This window comes from Malus sylvestris, chromosome 5, assembly GCF_916048215.2.
Source record: "Malus sylvestris chromosome 5, drMalSylv7.2, whole genome shotgun sequence".
NCBI classification, from domain to species: Eukaryota; Viridiplantae; Streptophyta; class Magnoliopsida; order Rosales; family Rosaceae; genus Malus; species Malus sylvestris.
Genome location: NC_062264.1, coordinates 19,713,428 through 19,733,013, shown reverse-complemented (window position 1 = coordinate 19,733,013; position 19,586 = coordinate 19,713,428). Strand labels below are relative to the sequence as shown.

The 19,586-nt window shown below is 36.2% G+C and overlaps 4 protein-coding genes across 4 annotated transcripts; 1 reads left to right on the top strand and 3 right to left on the bottom strand.

The window, feature by feature from the left end:
* Positions 1–450: 450 nt before the first annotated feature.
* Positions 451–2,764, bottom strand: LOC126623669 (leucine-rich repeat protein 2-like). Its single transcript, XM_050292622.1, has 7 exons — positions 2,591–2,764; positions 2,260–2,392; positions 2,074–2,145; positions 1,700–1,843; positions 1,529–1,600; positions 1,329–1,400; positions 451–697 (listed from the first exon to the last, which is right to left on the bottom strand). The coding sequence occupies exons 1-7, from the start codon at positions 2,667–2,669 to the stop codon at positions 631–633; spliced, it is 639 nt and encodes a 212-aa protein (XP_050148579.1). The 5' UTR covers positions 2,670–2,764; the 3' UTR covers positions 451–630.
* A 3,378-nt stretch (positions 2,765–6,142) lies between these two features.
* On the top strand, positions 6,143–8,310 carry LOC126624399 (mediator of RNA polymerase II transcription subunit 28-like). Its single transcript, XM_050293455.1, has 4 exons — positions 6,143–6,300; positions 6,622–6,835; positions 7,809–7,921; positions 8,006–8,310. Exons 2-4 carry the CDS (start codon positions 6,658–6,660, stop codon positions 8,138–8,140), a joined length of 426 nt encoding a protein of 141 aa, XP_050149412.1. The 5' UTR covers positions 6,143–6,300; positions 6,622–6,657; the 3' UTR covers positions 8,141–8,310.
* Positions 8,311–8,544: 234 nt separating this feature from the next.
* On the bottom strand, positions 8,545–13,030 carry LOC126624398 (spindle pole body component 110). The gene is made up of 5 exons (XM_050293454.1): positions 12,664–13,030; positions 11,347–11,505; positions 11,080–11,252; positions 8,911–10,993; positions 8,545–8,798 (listed from the first exon to the last, which is right to left on the bottom strand). The coding sequence occupies exons 1-5, from the start codon at positions 12,796–12,798 to the stop codon at positions 8,739–8,741; spliced, it is 2,610 nt and encodes an 869-aa protein (XP_050149411.1). The 5' UTR covers positions 12,799–13,030; the 3' UTR covers positions 8,545–8,738.
* A 2,145-nt stretch (positions 13,031–15,175) lies between these two features.
* On the bottom strand, positions 15,176–19,336 carry LOC126624703 (probable prolyl 4-hydroxylase 9). Its single transcript, XM_050293795.1, has 7 exons — positions 18,984–19,336; positions 18,730–18,887; positions 17,405–17,507; positions 17,039–17,134; positions 16,022–16,087; positions 15,812–15,931; positions 15,176–15,566 (listed from the first exon to the last, which is right to left on the bottom strand). The coding sequence occupies exons 1-7, from the start codon at positions 19,206–19,208 to the stop codon at positions 15,480–15,482; spliced, it is 855 nt and encodes a 284-aa protein (XP_050149752.1). The 5' UTR covers positions 19,209–19,336; the 3' UTR covers positions 15,176–15,479.
* Positions 19,337–19,586: the final 250 nt, after the last annotated feature.

Sequence of the window (19,586 nt, the reverse complement as noted above, 5' to 3'; positions counted from 1 at the left end):
ATAAAATGTTCTTTTGATTAAGAATGAATAGTGGAAAGTCTTTTTTATTAGAACTCCATTTTTTATGTACAATATGAATTACTGTGTTATTATATTACTTATTCATATCGTTTTGCATTTTGAACTAGCAATGACACGAGATGAATATAAATTGGTAAATCCGAACACAACCCATGTGGCTCATCCAGCTCTTGCTTAGGGTGAAAATTATGAGGACAAGATTTTGTTACCCTAATACAAGCGATATTGAGGAAGAAACATTTGAACTTGGGACTTACAATGTAAGAAAGAATATTCTTAACCAACTAAGCTACAAACCTTGCCAAAACGCTTTTAAACAATACAAGTATTGGTTTTTGTATTATATAGCCTCAGCAGCTGCTTTGCTTTACAGAAACTCTGCCAAAAGTTATACTGTGGCTTCGTACAAATGAATACGAGGGATAATAGTGATGGTTCCAATCTCACAATCATTTTATTTTTGCTTGCAATTGTGTTTTCTTTCATATCCATACATTAAGGGTGTACTGTTTTCAGATACATAACATAATTAGAGATACGATGCTGCTTCTTTATCATACAATGTTTACTGTCTCTTTAACGGATGATCTGCGAATTCCATCCTCTTCTTCAGCACCCAAAGTCGTAGGATACCAGCCCTTTCAGCTCGGGGCCGTTAAGTCTGTTGTTTTCAAAACTGAAACAGAACATCAGGATGCAAACACGTTAGAACTAGCAAGATTCGTAAATGAGTAATTTAGTTTCTGAAAAGAACTTGATATAACTACTTCTGTAAAATAATCTTGAGTGGAGTTTGAGATTTTAGTTTATGAGTATTCATTCAAATCATCATGCTTACCACACTCCAGACTCACTCTAAGACTAACTATCGATTAGCGATATAAATATATAACTGCAACATTAAAATTATCCAAACTCATTAAGACCATGTCTAGGCGAGCGTTTACCATCTATCTGGTCTCATTATCTTGGACCTGAATGCGATGGCCATGGTTTTAATGTATATTTGGTTTTCTCAGAGAGCATCTAAAATGCGTAATGCTTATTAGACACACAACACATTTTCAATGGCCACATTCGACGAAGGCTGAAGCAATAGCCTCCCCCGGATGGCTAAACCTATCATATCAACCAACTATGAAACTCAAAACTCATTTATAAATACTTTGTTTCTTCAGGCAATGATTGGTTCCTGTAAGTTAGCAAAATGGAAGCAACAAGCAATGTTAGGTCACTTTGTTATGTAACCCGGTGCCTACTGCACATGATTGAGAGGATCAAAGCTAGGAGAGTGACAGAAGTGATACCTTTCCGTTGGGAAAGCCCCAAATGGACCATCAACTGGAATTGTTCCACACAGATCGTTGTTAGAAACATCACTGCCACAATAAAATCGCATAAGAAAACTGCTAGTAAGACAGTACATACCAAACAAATCATCTTAGAAACAACAATATACTCAGACTTCAGATTTTTCGTTTCCAGTTCTCTGAAAATTAGGACTTACAAAACTTTGAGGTCAGAGAGGCCAACGAGTTTCCTCGGGATAGATCCCGTTAGTTTGTTGTTGTTAAGCCGCCTGCGTATCAATTTAATCATATTCAATACAAATTAGTTACAATCTGTGAAAGACAGTCAATGTTGAAAAGTTATGGAAACTCGATCTAAAAGTACTTACAGAAATCTGAGTGACTTCAAATTGGCGAAAGATTTCGGGATTTCTCCTTCAAACCTGTTGTCATACAAATCCATGCTAACAAGGCTTTTCAAGCTCCCCAACTCCTCTGGGATTTTACCACTTATGTCGTTTCTATAAAGTTCCCTGAAATTAAAAAAAAATCACTCAATCAATTCTGACTTCTCCAATATGTTCATCAAGTCAAAATTTGATCAATCTTTTTTCCACAATCACTTAATCAGGTTTAATAAGTGAAATTTCTACAATTCTAAAAGTTCAAAACAGTACAAACATGGAAACTTTTTCTTTCCTAGATTTTCTGAGCAACCAAACACAGCATAAGAAAAAACTTGGTATGAGAAGAGGAAGCATACAAGTACTGCAGGTGCTTCAGCTGCCCAAGTTCTGGCCCCAAACTCCCAGAAATGTTAGAGTTACCCAAATCCCTGAAATCCAAAACAAGAAAGTTAATCGAGCCAATTAAAAAAAAAAAAACCCAAATCATGAAATCAAAATTTAAACAAACCCAGAAAAAAAGATTAAGAAACTAATAATCTTACAATCGGATGACATGGTTGTTGGAGTCACAGGTAACGTGGAACCAGGTGCAGGGATTGACCAGCGTTGGATCCCAGCTCTGCAGAACGTTGTTGACATCGTTGAATCTGCTTCTCAGGGCATGCAAAGCATTTCCTGAAAGAAAATTAAATCAGAAAAATACCAGGAAAAGAAATTGGAAGGTGAAAACTGACATGGGTTTTGGGGAATCATCCCGGATTCTGTCCCCTTAGAGTTTCTCAGCAACCAAACAGAGATTAACCCAGTGGAGGAAAAGGTGGGAAATTTGAAACGCAGAAGAGATATTATAAGATGGGTAGGAGGAGGAAGTACCTTCGGAGTTTGTGGAGAGCGCAGGAGAGAGAAAGAAGAGGAAGGTGAGAGAGAAAGGTAGTAAGGAGAGAGGAGCCATTGGAGAGAAATGAAAAAGCAGAGGAAATGGGAAGAGAGCTTTGAGAGGCAAGTAAACAAAACGAAAACAAAGAGAAAGAAGAGGAAGTGGGTTTGGTTCCAAAAGTAGTCAAGTCAAATATGATTTGTGGTGTGCGCTATGACTAGTATTATAATACTGTTTAAAGTCTTTTACAATTTTAGACTAGTAACATAGAGGTTCTGAGTTAGATTTTCATGTAACGAAATATCATTCGAGTCACGCTACGTGTAATTTTTGAAGAGATCATAAGAGATTTTACAAATGTGTAAAATTTTACGAATGAACCAACTCATAACATAATCAAAATTCTTAGTTAATGAATTTTTAGTTCAGAATCAAATGACTAATAATACAAGGATCATAAATTGCAATTTATGTTATGCTATGAGCGGATTCATAGTAGAGAAACTCCCAAAAATGTGACGGGCAATTGGAAGCAAGTGGGAAACTCATGCAATGGTCATGGCTGACTTGTGTACTACTGCGAAAGTCTGTGACTTGTGGAATGGGGAAGATGAGATGTCCTTGAAAGTTTGGAAACTTTGAATGCCTTGCCTGCCGCGTTGAGTGGGGTCCACATGACGGGAATCTGGGATATTGAGTGAGACCAAGTCCTAGCTGAGCTGGTGTCACTTTAGAAGATTAATTACATAAAATGAGTTTACCGATATCTAAAGTTTTTATTGAACAATGCATCATTATGTATAAGTTTTTCTTCGCATAAAAATACATTATTAAACCGAATGTCACGTAAGATTAGATGCTGTACTTCTTCGCATCTTCTCTTGGAAGAACCCTTATTGACAAGGGTGTGCGAACATAGGCTCTATTTAATTTGGGAGACTTTGGATGCGGTCCCTAGTTATGAATAGTCTTTGACTGAAACCTTGTTGGTTTTCAATTTTTGATCCAAGTCCCTGAAATTAATTGATAATTTATTTCTATGTACGTTACTATATTTTTTAAATTAAAAATTAAAATTTATAGTTGTTTATAGTAATGAGATTTTAAATAAAAAACCATAATTTGTGGGATTAAAAATATTAAAATATAAATATACTATTGTGTGTGTGTGTGTAAACATGGGTACATTCATAAAAAATAACCAAAAAATTATTGTATCAAAACATGGATACATTCTTCAAAATGGGTACATTTAGCAAAAATAAAAATGGGTACAAATAAATAAAAAAATATGGGTACAATACAAATAAAACTTTAAAAAATATGGGCACAAAAAGAAATTAATATATGGGTACAAATTAAAACTGAAAGGAAAATTGGTACAAATTAAAAAAGGGTTGCAAATTAAAAATGGGTACAAACTAAAAATAAAAATATATGATAAAAAATTTAGCCATAAATATAAATATACTAATTGTAATATTTTTAATATTAAATGAATATATTTAGAAATAAAAAATATTTTATTATTGAAATAATTAATGATATTATTAATACAAAGGACCTTGATAAAAAATTGAAAAGTAATAAGGTTTTAATCAATAGAGTAGTGAAAATAAGGATGAAAACCTAATTACTCCATTTAATTTTGTTGGTTGTTTTTATTTGATAAATAAAAATGCTCTGTAAAAAGTTAAAAGGTTGTGTAAAAATCAGTTTTCTATTGAAATCACAGTTTGAAGACTTTCTATTTCTAGTACGCAATGGTGTGTATAGTTGAATATTTGTTTATTGGATCATTGACCGCACATCTAATTACTCCATTGCATCATTTTGAAGTGCTTTTAGATGAAGCATTTTTTTTTGTTCCAAAATCACTAAAGTTTTTTTTCCGAGATTTATTTGTATTTTTACTAATAATTTATTCTAAAAACATTTTCAACCGAAGAGCTTTCAGCAATTGTAAAAACACTTTCAAATGAGTTAGTACAATTTTGCACAATTCAATATATATGAAGAAAAAATTAAACACACGCAAATGTAAAAGCATAAGTAGAAACTGTAATTTGAAGATAATTAGAAATAACTAGTTTCAACAGACACTTCAAGTATATTCCTTTTCCTTTTTGAGTAACTATATTTTTGAATGCTACATAACCCAAATTTACTATATTTGTCCACCTCTTTCACGTAAGAATCTCTTTACAAAAATAGAAATGTGACTTTCGCGCAATTTTTTACACACGTTTTTTTTACTTAAGCCATCGGATTGAATATATCAAACGGAAGCATTAAACAAAGGTGTGTAAGAGGCTAAAAAGGTGTGCAAAAATCATTTCCCTTCTTACGTCATGTTAACTTTCGCGTCACAAGTGTATACACTATATGTTGATATCAGTTTTGTTCTCTTAGATCTCATGGTTTAAGAAGATTGTAATCACCCACTATTTGATCCTCATAATAGGTGATAATTTAACTGTCGTACTTTCTTCTCTATCGTGGGATTAAACTAAAGGAGAATGAGCACATTTTTTTGGACGAAAGGGTCTAAGATGGACACAATGTGTTTTATATGCTCATTATCTTGACCGGCTAGAAAAATGAATTCCACTGTGAGAATTTGGAAAGAAAGAAAAAGATAATCGAGTTATAAAGCATTTTCCTTTTATAATTTATGGGTCACAAACTTAGAATATGTCTTTAAATAGCATATGATTTTAAGGACCAGTGTCCTTCCAGAAACACCTCTTCACTCAAAGGCTTGAGTAGAGTTGGACATTTCGTCTTTATTTGTTGGTTTGGTACTGCCCCTTGTTTTGAGCAAAGTTCCAATAAGTTTGCCTGACCGTGAGGTAAGGTGGGTGGTTTCAAAGACTGCCCTAAACCCTATTAGTGCGTTCAGTCAGATTGACCAACAATATAAATGTACCACTCCGTGTTACGGACACATTGAAAAACCTCTCACAACAAGGACCACAAGAGCTAGCTTCAGCCGCATTTGAGACAAACGGACACAACCATCTATTTTTATGGGTCCGACGGGTTCCCCATAGAAAACGGGGTATTGACAAAATACAATATGATCAATGACTATGAGATGCATGGTCTCAGCCAGGATAATCAATGTGATCTAACCACAAGGAATCATCAATGTGATCTCTTCTCTCTACCATGTTTTCCTTTTTTGGTCCTCCAATTATGTCACTCCTCAGCTTTAGTACTACCAAATTAGGGGGTCAAATGATCACGTTAGGTGTAGTAAATGATCGAAACGTACCGAAAAATTTGACAAAATCACCAAAGTGGGCCACATTGTGTAACTAAAGTAAAATTCCAATGAAAAAGAAATAAACAAAAGTGAAACTTGAATAGTTACTAACACTATATCTAGTGATATTTCTTTTAAAATAGAAGTTTTTAACGTTCGACTCTTGTAGTTTGTGCTTTTAGTTTAGGAAGTTTTAACGAAACATTCTCATGGTTGTAGTGCTGGTGTGATGGGCCTTTTCACTTTTTTTTTCTCTCTGGGCTGGTCTTGCTGAATCTGTAATTAGGGTTTTGGCCCAAAAAAGGGTAGAAGATGGAAATTTTCAGCTACAGAGAAAAATGGAGGAGGAGCCGAGGAGGGAGGGAAAGCACATAAACTAGAGACTGTTTCGTCGTATCAAGTTCTGATTGAAGCTTTCAGTCTCACCCAATTATACAGGTAACACCAAATTTCGAACAATTTGTCTGAAATTTTAATTGAGAAGACGCATTTGGGGGTTTTTTTTTCCTAAAGTTTATGAATTTATTTTATGGTGATTCAGTTCACTATAGCGTAGTTGTACGATTAATTGATTCGGAAAAGCCATACACTTTTAACTACAGATTGAAATTTCATGCTGGTTTGGTTCAATCCAGATGCTCAAATTGTTTTGCATTTGATTTTTTTTTCTGGGTTTTTTTTTTTATCAGTGCATTTGCATATCTAATTCAGCTTCAATTTCCTTCATTCTTTATGTTTTGGTTTGTGGGTATTTTGCAGGTACTGGGTATTTTTTCGGTTTTTTTGTTTTTTGACATGGCTGAGAGACAAGTGGTAGATCAGCAGCAGCAAAGTGATGCACAGATGCAATCTCCAACGGCTCCGAGGGAAGACATGGTTTCGTGTGTAATGGCGCTGGAGGCTGCTTTGCTTCCATGCTTGCCTGCTAAGGAGCTTCAAGCGATTGACCGCTCTCCCTTCCCCTCTCATCAGAGTTAGTACCAATCCCTAGCTCTACATGTCTTCTGAGGGTTTTTTCAAGCTATGTTGATTAAATGTATCTTTTTGGGTGCATTCATATTCGTTTCGATTGAATGTTTTAGCTCACTTTTACATTAATCAGCTTGGTGGTGATGTCTCAGGTCCGAATCAGATAACATCGAATGCGTTTTGTTGGCCCTAGGGGAGAATATTGTATATATATTAATATTAACATTAAACTGGTTAAACACACTAGGGTTTGGAGTTATTTGCATCAGCTTTGGCATAAGTTGTATTGCAACAGAGGAGTTGGGTGATTGGAAGAGAAGGATAGGTAGTTTATTCAAATTTGTGATGCATGGAGAACAATTGTTTGCTTGAAGACTCTTATTTTGTTTACGATTTAAGAACCATGGTTGAAATCAAATCTCAGATAACCAAGTGTCAGCGTTTGCTTTTTAGTTGGAAATAGCAATGGAGGAAGAACGAAGTTGAAGATGACATAATATAATTGTACCAGGTAGTAAAATTCATTCATGAGTGCCACAAGAGCTTCAATTCATATCTTATGATGGAAAAATTAGGTTCAAGAATACTGTCTGTACTTGAGATCCTTCTCTCAATGAAACTCTCTGTTCCTTTAATCTGATATTGTGTTGTTTCAGAATTATTCGTTATGGTTTTCGGTAAATCATGTGTACCCACCTGAAAAAAGTCATCTTTTTCATTGGCTACAAAATCCATGGATCTTTAATTTTACTTTTGTAACCAGGTTGACATGACCTGATGTTTGAGGTGCAAGTAGTCAAATGTATAAGGAGAGTTTGTTATTTCATCCATTTTATCGAACCTTATGACTGTCACTCTCTCTAAATTAGTGAACGAAGTTGAAGCATCTTTTCTAATCCACACAAAATGACGGTGCACCAAGGTTATTACCTTTCTCTTTTGCATTTCTCCTAATGGTGTTTATTTTGCCACTCCAGTTGATGTGGAGAGGCATGCCAGAGACTTCATGGAAGCTGCCAAAAAGCTTCAACTGTACTTCATCGGTCTGCAACGTGAGGATCAGCCAACGAAGGCTGAGCAACTAAGAAAGGTCATCTACAGACCATGTTGTTTAGCTTGTTGTTAGACTACCGATCAATGTTTCCTTAATGTATGCGCATTTTCATTTTTGCAGGAGATTGATGCAATGGAAGAGGAGTTGAGGATAAAGACTGAGATTATTAAGAAGCATGAAAGGTTGATCCAAGGGTGGAAAAAGGAGCTCAAAGACCAATTGGACAAGCACAACACTGAGCTTGAGAGGGTCTAGTGACTCGAGCAATACAATGGTAGTAATCTAACGGAATTCCGTTTGTTGGTCGATCATTTGGTAGCATCCGTAATGACCATCTCTCTGTGTTTTTTTAACATCTTTTGTAATTCAACTGTATCGTGTACAAATTATGATCAGTAAAGATTAAAAATGTTGATTCTACTGTCCATTTTGTTGCCAATGGTTCTTTCCTTGCTCTTTCAAAACTAGAACATGGTTGATGCGTCATCGACAATCAGTTATGGCAATGTCAGTAGTTTCGAGATCACGTACTTTCTAAAATTCAATCGGAACCAATGTTGATCGGTGTTTAGATGAAATCCAACCGTAGATTGGATGATCAGTGAGTGTATAGATGAAACTTGATTCTGTTGGTTTAATTTGGGGATCCAACTCCAATCTACCAAAATCAAAGAACCAAACAAATGATTTACCATTTTACATAGACAAATTTCATTCTCCCGTTGCAATACAAAATAGCGAAAGCCATAAGAAAATTACTGAACAGAAAATAAAGAGCACCATGGTTCACAAATTTCACATTGCATTTACTAATATCTCCTTCAGATCTTCCCTCCTTTTCTAATCGCCGGCTTTAATCTGAGAAAACCGTGTCTTGCCTCTTTTCCTCCTGTTCAGCTTTGATCCAAGCGGCCTACACAGAAATGGAAATACCCACGAAACAATCAGAATGTAAACTCTCTTTTTGCAGGAACAAAGCATTGCATTGCAAACAACACAATAAGTACAAGAAATGGAGAATTTACCTTATCACGTTCTAGTTTCGAAACATGTGGCCTCATGGAGTTTCCTAAGCTTAAACCACCCCATTGTTCTTGCAGTTCTTGGTCCCTTGCTTCTTTACGAGCCACAGAGAATTTAATTTGGTCTTCTGGTTGCTGAGCAGCAGCCGCCTTCTCTCTTGGTCTCAGGGAGTTTCCTAAGCTTAAACCTCCCCATTGTTCTTGCAGTTCTCTCTCCATTGCTTCTTTACGACTGACGGAGTATCTAACTTGGTCTTCTGGTTGCTGAGCAGCAGCATCCTTTTCTCTTTCGAGCCTTGATTTGTGTTTAATGAGAATTTGGTCCAAACCAAATGCTTCGTCTGCACGTGACTGCAGCTTTGCGTTACTTCTCTTCACTTCAGTTGCTTCTTCCTCTGCACAGAACTTTATCTTCTCTTTCTCCAGTCTGGAAACATGTTTTACCAAAACTTTGTCCAAGCTCTCACATTGGGAATCGCTGTTTCCTCCCTTTTTCTTTTCGAATTTATAATTGTCTTCCATTTCCAAAGCTTGCATTTTCTCCCTTTCCAACCTGTGCATTGGTTTGAGAAGGATCTTGTCTAGACTATCTTCAGTCTCTTTAGTTTCGGCCTTGTGAAGTGATTTTGTTTCACCTGCACTAGGTTTCACTTCTCCAATCTGCAGTGAAGCTTCAATTTCATTTTGCTCCATCGTAGAATTCTCTTCGACATCATTATTTAAGTCGATATTTTCTTTCCCCACCGATCCTTCCCCGGAACAAGAAGTAGCCTTTTCTTTTGGTTGTGCAACCGAAGTAGATGATTCAACTTTCTTCTTCAAATAAGGGAACCTAACTCCTTCATGTGGGTCAGCTTGCCTTCTGTTCTTTGCTTCTTGGACTTCCTTCTCAAGTCTTGAGACATGTTTCACTAAGAACTTATCAAGGCTGGGGAGTTCTGAGTCATTCTCTTTTTTGTGACTCATTGCAGATGTTTTCACAAAGTTCTTCTTGGCCGCCTCAACTTCCTTTTCAAGCTTCGAAGAATGTTTAATTAGTGTAATTGCCAAGTCAGGAATGGCTTCAGATGATATTTTGTTGCTCTGTGAATTCTTTTGAAGCATTTCAAATTCTCCTCTTGAATTTTTCTTCGCCTCTTCAATCTCCTTCTCAAACTTTGAACCATGCTTCAGAAGGATGCTTCCCAAGCCTGGAATGGTTTCTGAATTGGCCTTTTCGTCTGCAGTTCTGTTAGAATTCTCTGCAGTTCCTTCCTTCGACTTACTTCTATTCTTGGCTTCTTGCACTTCTCTTTCAAGCTTAGTCACGTGCTTAACCAAAAACTTGTCTAGACTTGGGAGTTCTGATACAGGTTGCTTCTTTCGGATCTGCCCATCTCTGAAGTACTCAGGCTTCGCCGCTGCTATTCTTTGTGGAAGGGTCTCAGCAGCAGAGCCGGGATCGTGCAGCTTGCTTTCCGCTAAGGCAGCATTTAAACCACAAGTAGCAACTATAGTGGCAAGAGAAGAGAGTTCATCTTCTTGCAAACATTGAAGTCTCTCGAGCATCATGTCTGCTATCTTTGCCATATTAAGCTTACCAAAAGACTGCCTTCTGTTTTTCCTCTGTCTTACCTCTAAATCTGGCATCTCGTTCTGATTCAAATCTTTGGAAATGATATTATCTTTCTGGGATAATGCTTCAAGTTCTGATCCAGATTCTGATTCACATTCTGAAGTAAACTCAGATAATTCATGATTAGTTTCAAGTTCAACTATATCAGTATCAGGGTTCTCACTAATCTTTCGAAGCAGTTCTTTAAATTCATCTTTATCAAAAGATGGGCAGTTTCCAAGCCGTACTAATGCAATCTTTACAGCTGCAGCTACTTCTTTATCCACCTCAAATGCAGTCTCAAAAGATGCTGTGACTGTGTGAGTAGTCGAACCTCCGCCATTAACAGTGGATGTTTCTATTTTACAGGGCTTCCGAGGGCAATTTGGCTTGTCATACATGATAACTCCCACGGCAGTTGCCTCTTCAAAAGCTTCAGCTGCAGCTTTATCTGCTTTCAACAGCTGGGCTTCAGCTTCTTTGCTTTGGATCCTGAAATGCAAAATACAAAAAGTTGTAATTACGAAGCTACCTCTTAAAGTTCAAATATTCATGTCTACAATGCATCCAACAATCACCTTGCTGCTTTAAGTATTCGACACCAAGATGCTTCCACCAATGCTGCTTTTCGTACCTCCATTGCTTTTTGTGCAGCTTCTTTTGCTGCCATTTTCTCCCTTAGGACTTTTGAGTAATGTGGATTAGAATCACCTAGAGTCTGATCGAGAGTTAAATTCATCCCATCTACTTCCTGTGAGAAGCCAATGATTCGGTATTTTGATTAACATGGAAATTAATCCAGATAAAATGCGGATGTTTGTTAAAGAGAGAAAGAGAAGCGAAACCTGCAGCATTTTGATCTTCCTCTTAAGATAGGAGTCCACTTTTTTCCGCGGAAACCAGTTCAGAGGAGAGGTTCTACGATGAGAAGGCTTCTTAATTTGTGCAGTGGATTTGTTAACAGAATTCAGCGTTGATAGGCTAGCCTCTTTCAAATTTCTATTCTGCAGTATTCAAACAATGAAGAAAAGAAGGATGTAAAACAAAACAAAACGAAAACAACAGGACTTCATAAAAAATCGCTATTTGGTCTCTAAATAAACACATAAGAACATCCAAACATAGAACACAAACACCAACTAGAAAGGCCAACATATTCAAATGTCAAGTTAAATAAACAAAAAAGCATGTTCAGCATCACAAAATGTAGATTAGGGTAGAGCCTACAAGGATTTTCCTGCATGAAAAAACAACTTCATCTCTTCTGCCAAACAAAAATTTATGTCTTTCTTAACAACATCCATGGTATGATTGTAATGACAAAGATATCTTATCAAGTGAAAGCCAAGTGAAATTAAGCAAATGAACGTAAAGATATTTGAATAAAAATAAAAATAAGGCTAAAACAGAATGCCTTGCTGGTGTCTAGGAATGGCTTCGATAGGACATTCGATTTAATGAATGTTGAATGAAAAAAGAATGCCAAGTTGCACATCTTCTCTGAGCGAAGGTAGAAGATGGATTAGCCATGAAGAAATCTTGTCCCACCCAATCCCCACCAAAAAGGTAGGATTACGATGGAGAATTTTCTTCATGGCCAATCCATCTTCTACCTTCACCTCGACAAAGTATGCAAGTGGGCATCCGTTTCTTCATTAAAGATTTAGTGAATTTAGTGAGTTATCCTAGGCCATACCAATCCGAGACACCAAACAAGGAGTAAATAGCCAAACTAAGTAAATATTTGGCAAAAAAAAACCCAAGTAAATATAACCAGAAATGGATAATTTATTGGTTTTCACTGAGGAAAAAACAACGATAATAAAAAATAACACTGGTTGGGGTCAAATTTTGAATTCACTAAAATTCAAACAAACAGCAATTTCTAGGGCTTTTAAATTCAATTGGCTTCAATCCCAACAATGAAGAAAAAACCCACAAGGGTTTAGGGTTCTAGATAACCAGCAATTAAAGTCCCAAATCAAAGCCGAACACGAGTCTTACATGCTAAAGATTCTAGGGTTTCAAATCCAAAAAAAAATTCAGTTCCAAACACAAAGGGCGAATTCGGTGGACAGAAACAATCGGATCCAAGAAAATGGAGCAAGTCTAAGACAGTAATGGAGTCTTGAATCCAAACGGGGAAGTCGGAAGAATTATACCTTGCCGATCTTGGGGCTGGCGGAGAACTGCTCGGCGGCGGCGTTTTCTTTGTTGTCTGAGTCAAGAACGGCGTCTTTAGCGCGGTGCTTGTCAGACACGGAGATGCAACCCAAGTCCAAGCAGCCGAGGTCCATGGCCAACGATCTCCGGGACGAACAGGGATCAAGAATCGGAGTCGAAACCGACGAGAATTTGAGCAGAAAATTATGAGATCAGGGAGAAGATTGAGAAATATATTTTGGCGTTTTTGTTTGGCGATTAGAAATGGATGTGAAGATTTTGGTTTTGGGATTGCGAAGAGGAGGGGTTTATTGTTTCGAAATGGGAAGTAGCCGTTACAGTCTACAGGGCGTGTCTTTTGGCCCCCAACGCCAACGGTCCTTTTAATATCAGCTTTACCTTAATCTGTCATTTATTTGTATTTGTGTGTGGTTGGATGTAGAACTGGCATTCGTGTCGTGTTTTCTGTATTCGTGTCGTTTTCGTGTCATACCTAATATCTTAACGGATCGTGTCGTGTAACACCCGTTAAAATAAACGGGTAAAATGACCTGACACGAAATCGACCCGATAATATTAACAGGTAATATGACCCAATAATAAGGAACTCTCATAATAAAAATAAATAATGACTAAAACTTTTTTTTTTAAACTTATATAGAATAATAATACAAAACTATATATTTAAAATAGAATATATTGTATATATAAATATGGCTATTGTATTTTATAATAAATCTTTTAATAATTAAACTTTAAAATTATCAAAATAATTTTTTTCTTAACAGGTCGAAACAGGTTACCCACATGTTACCGGCGTGTATACTCGTTAAGAACCCGTTATTAACAGGTTCTTAACAAGTCACCCGATAATGATCCGATAAGTCATCGTGTTGACCCAAAACTCGTTATTTTCGTGTCGTTTTCGTGTCGTGTTACCGTGTCATGTCAAAAACTACTAGGTCTAGTTGGATGTGGAGGAATCACACATTTAATCACAATTTTGTTTTTTGTTAATTGCATGAAATTTGAATGTATGATTTCTGATCTCGCACCACCCATCACGTCACGCCCCACTTGAGCTAAAACTCAAGGACGTAACAACTCTACTTTTGAGCTATAATACTTCATTCTAGTCTCGTTGATATGAGTCGAACACATCATAATATGGATGTTGGAGCGTACATCGATTTTTCAACATTTCACTCTTAAGACACTGTTGCAGCGGAAAAAAATTTGAATGATTTTATTATTTTTGAGCGACATATATAATTTCAGTAGAACGATAGCATTAGTGGGTTAAATAGTTATTTATTGGACCTATATCTATTTTTTTTAATGTTTTAATTGTCACTGAAATGCTTGGCAATCTCATTGATATGGTTTCACTACATCAAAATTTCGATTTTTTATGAACAACTCATGATTTAGAGTACACTAGCAAGTGTACCTACGCGTTGCTGCGAGGTTTGACACATTGTTGAAGATGCACAAACTCTTAAAAATATATGTGCCAAGAGTACATGATATTATATTCATGTTTTCGGATGTTCCTTAAAATCATGTGTAAGGAGTAGAAGTCAGCAAAATTGGGAATGTTAGTATATGCCTTAGCCATATGATGCTATTTATATTCACATATTACATGACAAAAATTGTGGATGTTGGTACGTAATACTCAAGGATTTTATTTCAAAAACTATGGTCATATCCTAGAGAGTGTTTTATGTTTACTTACGTACAAAGTTCAAAAAATAAAGTTTTGTTCGACTATAGTACCCAAATCCGTAACCCTGTTAATGGCGTCTTCTTTGTTTTGTACGACAACATTGAATTGAAAATTAAAAGAAAGGAAATTAAAATCACGTGGAAAGATCGAAAATAACCAAACCAACATCCAATTTAGTACATACCAAAGAAAAACATAAGCAAGAAACCATTTCCAACTCCGCAATCATTAATCAAACACATAATACAATCGCACATATACCCTTAATCATTTATCAAAATTGAATTACTTATAACCAACTTAGCATGTGGCTTAAATCCATATTATGCAATGTTTATAGGACATCGTTTTCTATTGGAGAGACATAATCCTTTGTTTAATCTCCAACCTTGTTTTAGGCATAAAAGATAAGTAGCTCCTAATTAGGCAGTGTTAAATCCTAGCTCATGCATAATTGAACAATAAAAGCGATAGTATGATGAAATTGAATTCCCCTAAATTCGAACTCAAACAAGCAATCTAAGGTTGTTCAATTCAAAATCAAATCAAAGTGCTTTTCATTACCTTATCTTTTTCCTTCTTTTTGATGCGTAGAGCTGCTTAAGATAAAGAATGGCATGTCAGAATGAAATATAATCATGTATTGTTAGTAAAATTCACGAATTGCCCCCCGAATCGGTGCAACTTTTGGTCATGACTCACCAGTAAAAGACTATCCTCATTCTAATTTGGTCTTTTCACCCTCATAGCTGTTGTGCGCAGGAAAAGAAGGAAGAAAGAGGTAAGCGTAGACATCAAATAACATTAATTAAGCAGTGCCTTTCTGCTGGCTTTTAGTAGAAAGTAATTTTACATTTAGGTTTTTCATTATTTAGCTCCAAAGCTACACAAACATACTTCTATAACAAATGCCATTGTTATTGACCCAAAAAAACCCAAGTGCCATGTTTTCAAGTTAAGCAGCACCCGATCATCGGCCTGTACATCCAAGAGCAATCCTAGTGCTGCCTACGGCAAGAGCACGGTTCACTGTTCCGCATTGACTACGCTATGGACGGTTGTAACCACCAGCTACCGAAACAACTCTTAGTCCATATCTTCTTGGTTTCTAATCCACTTTGTTGCAACCCACTTTTCCCCTTTGATCACCGGGCAGCTTCCGTGAAGAGATGTCTGCAATTTGCATATAATTTTAAGATGAGAGAACGCACCACCACAGACTCTTTGTTTAATCACCAGTAAGTCAGTAACAAGTCAGAAAAGAAGAAAACCGAAATGGCCATCCAATTTTCAAGCCCTAATTAGTTGTTGATCCTTTATATCTAATTACTGCCACCTCCCTCAAATAATATGTATGTGACAAAGATCAATTGTATAAACATTGGAAATTTGATTTAAGATATGATAAAGTAAATTACCGGATCAATTGTGCCGTTTGGAAACACTGAATAAAATAAAAGACCATCCCCTTGCCTGGGCATAATTTTTAAACCAATGCATTTCTTGTAATCATAGCTCGAACCCATCTCTGCACCGTTCTGCAAATTAAACAATAGGATGAGTACATGCAATATATACTACTTACATTTGAAAGAAATAGAAGACATATCGTAAATTTGCTAACCTACCTCATAAGGGAACATGGTTTCTCCACCTTCTTCTACATCGGATAGATACAACAAGAAGGAAGCAAACTGCAAAATTGAGTGTGATGTTGTGACAGTTAAGTATCAATGGTTCAATAAAGAAGCAAAAGCGATAAAACATTGACAGAAAGATGAAAGCATGAACTCAAAAAACAATTTGCAAATTCTGCTTGAACTATAATCATATATTTGTTTCACATATAGCTTTAGCCTGATGTAAAGGTTACGAGAGAAGGGTCTATAACAAATTCTCGTAAGTATAAGGGCAGAGATTGTGAAAGGCAAGGCTCAAATAAAATGGCAATTTCACCGTCATAGAATGATGGAAGGCTAGGTGCCTTGGTGATCAGAATAATGGATGATGCTACAAGTTTTCTAAGTTGTTCTTATTAAAGGGCTGAAGAAAAGAGAACTGAAATTGCAGCCATCCTTCAAGTTACTCAAATCAAGTACAGAAAGATGATGATAAAATGTTCAATATTTTGGATGTCAGTTCAAGGTGCTTCCCCCGATATTTTTGAAGCAACAGATGTACTCAAATGAAATAACAAGAAAAAAGAACTAACAGAAATATCATCTAATATCTATCCTTCGAAGACGGAATATAAAAAACCCATAAGTTGACAAACGCAACTGATTTCTTCAGAAGTAAAGAGGTTACTGTTCGTACAAATAAAAATTCATGTTGTGAATTTGACATAATGTTCAAGTAAGTCCATGAATATTGCTTATCAGGATACCACTATATAGATTATTGTCCGGTCCACAATTGTGATGAAAAATTGCTTAGTTCTTTTTTCACATATGTATATTTCTTTGGATGGTGGGGGTCATTATTAGGTGCATAAACAGGCAAACTATCATATCAAATATCAGGGATCTTCTAATTGGCAGGAAGAAATTCCCAGTAAAAAACAGGGTAGAAAATGATAACACCGATCAGAACCCTAAACATTTGCAGCAAGTATTGCATGAAGGAAATGCTAGTTAAGTGTGTACTCTTTGGCTTTTCTGTTGACCATATTCCGTTGGATTGAATGCATCATAATGTGAATCATACTTCTGGCCAATCTCATACCGCAAAACGTTGAATGCCTGCAATATGATGATATCGCCGCATTACTCAGATTAATTTAGAATTTTCCTGTAATGAAAGGTTAACATTATAAAAAATTTGTGAAACTAAAAACAGTATTAGATGCACTATTTTCTCTGTGCGAAAAGAAAATAAATGGTTTTTTTTGTAAAAACTGCTAATTGTAGCATTTAAAACCTATATGGACAATGAAAACCATCTGCTTAATGGCTTTGAAATTCCAATTTACACTTATGCCTACCCCGAAGAATACATCATTAAAAAAATACCTCGCCATGGACTCTTGGTAACATTGTAGCCCTGGCAATCTTTTCCTCAATAATATCCAGGACTCCGCTATCATCTTCTGATGCACTAATAAATGTGCCTGAACTATAATCAAGTATACACTGACAGTTAATTTCACAAGTGAAAAGAAAAAAAAAATCTTTGTAAAGTACCTTCAAACTAGCATATACAACACTGATCATCACCAAAAAGTCCAATCACTGGTGATTTATTGTGTGCTATATAAGATATCCAAAAATTCATACAACATATAACTTGATGAAAGATGATATGAGAATGTTATTGTAAAGAAAGTGAGGTGGCAAGGTCCTTTCAGCAATTATCTTCCAAAACTTTGTTGCCAGAAATTTTTCTTGTGATCGGGTTTCATGAAACTTTAAAGCTGATAATTCACAAACTTTACAAAGATGCAGGCCCTTAATAGTTGATGAGGGTAAATTAAAAAGAAGACATATCCAAAATTAGATTCCTCTTCCCAATCCCGTCTTGATATACTTGCAAATAAGCTATTCTAGCATAACTATTGAAATTGTTAATGGTAGTTTGATAAAACATAAAACATGAACTCATGATATTGTAGTTCACTTAGCAAATTACAGAACAAAACATGTACTGACTCCTGAGATTAGTACTAGGAGAATAGCATATAATCTCAACTTATTAAATACGTACAAAAAAGTTCTGTCTGGAGAAAATAATCATATTAATGCATTATCTAATGCATATCACAGTATTATGATGACCCCATCATATCACCCTTGTACCCACTTGTCAAAACAGTATGAGGTCATTTTCTTGTACGAATTTGGATCACGGGTTTCAATAAAATTCGAGGATGACAAACTTATATGGAATAAGATGAATCATGTAGACAATCTTTCCACCATTCGTCTCCAACAGTGATAACATAGAGTAAATGGAACCGCCTTGCTTATCATGGAAAATCACTATAAATAACAAATTTGGAAAGAAAACGTGACGAGTGAACACAACTAAAGATTATACTTTTTGATAATGAAGATGCTTATGGATTGTGCAACAATGGAGTAATAATTGAAAAGCTGTTCTTCCCTAGAGTTTTATGATTACCAAAACGTAACTTATCCAACAGCTGGGATTAGTTTGCCCCGTTCTCTTTCCTCCCTTACATTTTCAATCATTCTACTCTTTCTAAACAACAATAGCCATAATTGCAAAACACAAGATTCAAAATTTCTGATTGACAAACCACATTATAATTTTTACATATTCAACTGCTCACCGTATCTAGACAATAAGCAACACGAAAAACGAAAGAAAAAGATACCTTGTTCGAGTCCCCTTTGTGCTCTCAGCAGTCTCTCCCTTTCGCAATGCCAGTGTGGACGGCCGGAGCTTCGTCTTCGCCATCTCAATCACGCTTTCGCATTGCTCGGCAGTTGCAAATCTCGGAAAATACAGAGCCCGCGGTCTCCAACTCAAAACCTGCAGGATTCAATTCAACAATGTCACCAAAAACCCAATAAAAACCCAAAACCCCAATTGATCGAATGAAGCAAAAAAAATGCGATTACTGATCACCTGGAATGGAATGGACTGAATAAAGCTGTCTCCGGTGTCGCCCGGCATCATTGGACCGTGATCTTCGTCGTCTTCGGATTCCAGAGTTCTGGAGACGGAGCGAGGGACGGAGGCATGGGAGAGGAGGGTGGAGATGAATAAACCGGCGAAGAAGAAGAGGGAGCAAAGGAGGAAGACGGTGGGTAAGCCCAACTTTGCTCTGGAGCTCTTTGCTTTCACTTTCATGGCGATTTTTCACATTTATTGAGCTGATTTGTTTCTTTCTTTGTTTTGCTTGTGTTTTCGTTCAAAGGTGAGCTGCGAGCGTCATGGGCTCTTGGGTCCTCGTCTTGACTGAAGCCCTCTACCTTCACTGGGCTATTTCGCTCTACAGTTCGACCTTTTGGTTTATTGTAGTTTTGTAGTTTTTGTAAAAGTCTAGTTTGTTTGGTTGTGTTTTTGAAAGAGCCAAAGTGCTTCTTAATAATTAAAAGCGCTTCAATTTTTTTAAAAATAGTCGTTTGGAAAATATTTTAAAAGTATTTTTAGTTTGAAGTAGAAGTACTAATAAGCATTTTTTAGAAGCAACTTCCTAAACGTGCTATGCAGAGAAAACAAGGGAAG